General features: G+C 45.2%; 1 protein-coding gene across 3 annotated transcripts in view; it reads right to left on the bottom strand.

Moving 5' to 3' along the window:
• The window catches only part of CACNA1D (calcium voltage-gated channel subunit alpha1 D), a 322,182-nt gene that overhangs the window by 138,562 nt on the left and 178,347 nt on the right, over positions 1-5,273 (bottom strand). For all 3 annotated transcript variants that reach the window (XM_007447228.1, XM_007447229.1, XM_007447227.1), the window contains exon 7: positions 4,637-4,833. In XM_007447228.1, the coding sequence (XP_007447290.1) occupies positions 4,637-4,833 (197 nt within the window). The remainder of the gene's footprint in view (positions 1-4,636; positions 4,834-5,273) is intronic.

Genomic DNA, 5,273 nt, shown 5'->3' with positions numbered 1-5,273 from the left:
CAGCAGGAAGGCCAAGGGTAATTCTTCCAAAGCAGCAACACCACTAAACATATTTAATAATCCAGACAGACGTGGAGAAGAAACAGGCTGCCTGGTGGAGGGACCAGAGCCCAGCCTGGAGTCAGGGCCTTCCACAGAGACCTCTCTGGGCCAGCTTCCCCTCTGTTGTAGCAAGAGGAGTGCACATGACAGGGGAGAGTGGGCCCGCTCACGGGGAATAAGGATGTGCACGTCCAGGACTCCCACTGGAGACCCCGCTCTCCCACGACTCTGGCAAAGTGGGCCAGCCATCAGCCGAGCACCTGCCCCACCCATCCTCTCTGAGGCCTCAGTCCCATGTTCCAGAGAATGGCTCCAGGAACAGCTGTCTGCTCCAACTTGGGAGGGAACATTTTTTTTAAGTAGAGAAACTTTTAATTTCTTAGAAGTAAGTGTGCAACAGACTCCCATTTGCTCAAATCAGAAATATCACCTGGAATAACCGCTAGAAGCCAAGGGGAAAACAAAGGCCACAGGAGACTCTATAAATCTCCAGAGGGTGGGAGAGAGCAACAAAAATTAAGCTTTAAGGGCCAGTCTTTCTCCCAAAGAAATCTCCTCAACCCAGGTTTGTTTTTCAGAGGCTTACCATACACACGGGACAAGTGAGAACTGGCAGGCTGGTCCCCGAAATACCCATAGGAAAAGAGAGACTCTGCTTGGGATGTTGTCTGAATGGTCTTTGTCAGCAATGGAAAAATCGGGAGGAGCTCAAGCATTTCAATTTAGATTTTTAAAATATTTATATCAAAGTCATCATGTGGTGTCATCTGGTACTCAGGAAATAACCTAGTTTCAGTTTCCCCTCACTTCAAAGGCTGAGAGGCACATCCATATCTCCGAGTAAAGGCTAACCTAGGCTTTTTGTTTATTTTTCTAACTGTTGCAACTACTACTAGAAACTTGATATATTGGTTGTCACTCCCCTGAGCATGGAATCAGAGAAAGGGGCAGAAAGGCAAGCTGCTGGCTAACTAGAGAGGGATTTCCCAGGTACCTTGAATGAAGAAGACGGTCAGCTTGGCCAAGGGAACTTCCCAGTTGAGTCATACAGCCAGCACTGCCATAAGTATGCTCACTGAGAAAAGAGCTTGGCACTAAGGCAAAAGGCCACAAATGATTTATATGGATAGCTCTCTTCTGAAATCAATACTCTTTTAATTAATTTCCTACATCTAAAAACATTTCCTCTGAGCTGAAGAAAAAAACAATAGGATCATGTAGGGTTACTCTGCATCTTGTGGACAAAATGAAAGCCCAGAGAGTCTGGGTGACCTACCCAAGGTCACACGCCCAGCCCTTTCCAGCCTTAAGGCTTTTTCCTTGCACTACACCTTTCTGCCTCTGTGGACAACAGATGCATGTAGGTCAGATGGCACCTTAATTATGTTTATGGAACTCACTTCATAAAAGAGCACTTAAAAAGGTCATTTTTCACTAGAAACTAATAATCCCATTCCCCACACAGCCAAATGGTCCTATTCCATGCGTGCCTTTCTGCATATCGGGCCCACCCGCACGTCCCTTTTCAAGACCCTGCCACCACTTGCCCGGCATTCTTGGGAACTGAGGCATCCCTGAACTTGAGAACACTGACTGAATATAAACCTGACCAGATGCAAACTCATCCCTGGCAAAGACTTTGTCCACCATATACAAACGCCTAAAGGATGGAAAATTTTGCTTGCCATCAATATTTAAAATAAAATCTCAGTTCTCTCTCAAGATGTTCCCTTTACACTCTAGCTACGGATAAAAACAGGCACTTAAACATGGCCCGTCTATAGTGAGGCAATGGGATCATGCACTTAAAGAGTAACAACAGTAACTGGTGTTTGCTGATCACTTGCTCTGGGCCGGGATGTTCTATTCTGTGCACAGCTGTGTGGCTTCCCGTTGACTGTGGCCCATAAAGTATGAAGAAGTCTGGGGCCCTGGCTCCTGCCTATCTCTGTGCTGAGATAGTAAGTGTAATAAACAAGTAAAAGCAACCTGATGTGTTTCAGAGGCTAAGGTCTTAGTGAACACTCTGGAAGACATCACTGAGCTGCCCCCTAGTGTTCCGAAGGGCTCGGAAACCTCTGACAGTGGAAAAATGCCAAGGAAAGAGCGCCAGGTTCTAGTCTAGACCAGGGGTCACCAAACTGTGACCTGCAGGCCAAACCAGCCCACCACCTGCTTCTGTACAGCCCGTGAGCTAAACATGGCTTTTACATTTTTAAATGGTAGAAAAAAATCTGGAGTATCTCATGACACAGGAATGTTATACAAACTTCACACTTCGGCATCCATAAATAAATATTGGAACGAAGCCACATGTTTGTTTACATGTTGTCTACGGCTGCTTCCAAGCGACATGGGCAGAACTGAGTGGTTGTGACAGAGACATTACAGTCTGCAAGGCCAAATATATTTACTATCTGGCCCCTTATAAAAAAAAAAAAAAGTCTGTAGACCCCTGTTCTAAATCAAGTACCACTTGCTCTAGCGGTAGGACCTCGGGGATGTTCAGGAGTCTATATTCCACTGTTTCCCAGACCTTCTATAATGGGACATAGACTGGAATAATGTTGATAAATTACTGGAGCTCCTCCATCAGAATAAAGATGCCACGTAATTCATAGAGAATGTAATTATTATGTTGTCAAATTATTAGCTCTGTGATTGTCATATGAAAAACAGAGGTAATAATTATATCATCCTAGGTGATACTTAGAGGTTCTCAGGAAAGCAAGTAGAAACTTTCGTTTCTGGGTACGTGGAGTTTTCTCTCCTTTAATCACACGCTCCCAGAGTTTTCACTAGCTCAGCGACAGGAAGACTGTCATGAGACAATCAGCTGTGCAGAAACATAACAAAAAGTATAAAATTGTCCATTAGTCAGGGCATGTTGGCTCGGCAATGGCAATTCACCGTGAAAACAGGGAGAACAGAGCTGAGAGGAGTCACAGGTTTTTCATTTATTTGGTTTAAGTCAAAATGTTGTCTTCTGTACTGTTTTAGGGGGAAGGATCAGAGTTTGGGCTATCTGGATGACGCTTTTTCTATTTATCAGAAACTTCAAGGGAAGACTTGGATTGAGCCCTCTGCTAATCTAACTAGGAGTTACAGCTTAGAAGATAATACTGAAAACAAACCCTTTACCTAATTAGAGGGTCCCCTTGCATGGCCATGGCCTTGGCTCATCCAATATTATCTCCCTCCTCCTTCCTCTTCACAAAAGGCATTGTGTTATGGATATAAATAACAGATGTGCATACCCACACAGACACACACACACACACACACTCCCCTATGACAACAGAAAAAGGAGAGAGAGAGAGAGAAACAAGATATAACATGTTGGTGATGTTTTAAAAACCTTATTACCAAACTAGACTCACACTTTGGGGATGAAAATAAAAACATGTCTTCTTTGCCTAACACTGAACACATATAGGGACTTCTACAACCTTGCATGCATGGAGTTCACTTGTGAAGGGAAGCAAAAACCTGTTTACAACCGTTATACGCTGTGTTCCCTGACGTTACAGAGTAATGGGAAATCCTATAAAGTGTCTGAAATTTAGATCCTGTCGGAAGCTACTCAACTTGCAGGCCTTCTAACTAGAGACTGACCATTCAAGAAGTACGTTACTACCCGTTGTCTTTTAACAAGTCATTACTGGAATCCTGGTTAACCCCATTTGGACTTGGATCTAGGCTCAAAATCTGCAAGTCAGCTGTTTTTCCCAGCAACTCTGTGTCATGGAAAATAATTTCTAAACTTCTGTGAGCTTTTTCAAATTCTATCAAACACAGAAGTAAACCAACAAACGCAGCTCTGAGAAATTGCTGTTAAAATATGACTGCTCTTCATTTACAGCAAAGCTTTCTGGCTCTGTCAGGAACAAGGAGAGCCAGCCCTGAGCCATACAAAGAGTGTCCAGCTGTCTTCATGGACAGGTCCACCAGCCCTGGAAGGCTTATATGCCATTTCTACCCTCTCTGCCAGAGTTCTATAGCTCCAAAGAAAAAGGAAGAGAGAGCTAAGGGCTTATGCTGGGCTGATTAGTAGTAATACTGAAGATGCAAAAGGGAAATACTATAATGGGGGAAAAAACCCGTTTGGGCTTTAAGGCTGTACTAAGCTATGGAAAGCATGAAAAGAATTCAATTAATGTTCCCTATCTTCCACTTAGGATCTGGTAGAGCAACCTGCCTTCAGGTTTAAAAGGTCAGTTTTAGTCCATGGAAGTCCAGGAGCCTCTTAACCTGGGGAATGACCTCTGGCTCTTTAAGAGTTTAATGAGGACAGCCCCGGCCCTCTGGAGTTCCTCCAACACAGGGGACTACTGGGCACGCTCAGCAGTAAGTCCCCAGGCGGCACTGGGGATGCGAGGGAGTCCACATCCTATAGCAGCTCTCTAGAGCTGAAACCAAGGCCCCAACGTGGAGAGATGATAGGTCTTGCTGAGTCACGAGAGGGCCTGCTTCCCTTCCCAAAGAACTCACTTCCAGGGGGTCTTTGTCAGCCAGCTCCCCACTGGCTCTAGCTAATGAAACACTTTTATCTGAGGAAAGCATACTCCATCAACTCTCTCCTCAAGCTGCTTACCCAGTAGAGCACGTCTGTCCAGCCCTCCATGGTGATGCACTGAAACACGGTGAGCATAGCAAAGGCAAAGTTATCAAAGTTGGTGATGCCGCCATTGGGGCCAACCCAGCCACTCCTGCACTCTGTGCCATTGGCGGTACACTGGCGTCCATTCCCTGAGAACGCACACGGTGCTGGGTCCTCCTCAGCTACGATATCTGCAAACAGCAGAAGAAGGCTTGACCACTCAAGGGAGGAATGAACATCAGGAAACCACGCTGCAGAAGCCAAGTACCCGGCCCAGAGCCTGCAACACCCTACCTCCCAGCTATGCTATCTCGGATTCCTACTGTCCTTCAAGGTTCACTTCAAACTTTCCCTCCTCCATGGAATTTGCCATTTCCACTACTCAGAGTCCACCCCTCTCTCCTCTGTCCCCACTCTAACAGCACCTTTCCTCAGCCTATAACAGAGCAACGCTACTGATTCACCTCACGGTCCAGTTTCAGGGGGTCCCCCCATCTCGTTTACCAGAGCACATTACATAGGAAATCAAGACAGAAAAGGGAACTAAATTCTCATTTATTCTGAATATAATTCACACCAAGAACTGTCTTAGATTCACCAGTGTATTCGGCTATCTTTTTTTTTTTTTTTT

Source organism: Lipotes vexillifer, unplaced genomic scaffold (genome assembly GCF_000442215.2).
Source record: "Lipotes vexillifer unplaced genomic scaffold, Lipotes_vexillifer_v1.1 scaffold818, whole genome shotgun sequence".
Taxonomy (NCBI): Eukaryota; Metazoa; Chordata; class Mammalia; order Artiodactyla; family Lipotidae; genus Lipotes; species Lipotes vexillifer.
Note: the sequence above shows the minus strand (reverse complement) of the source record. Positions and strands in the feature narration are given on the sequence as shown.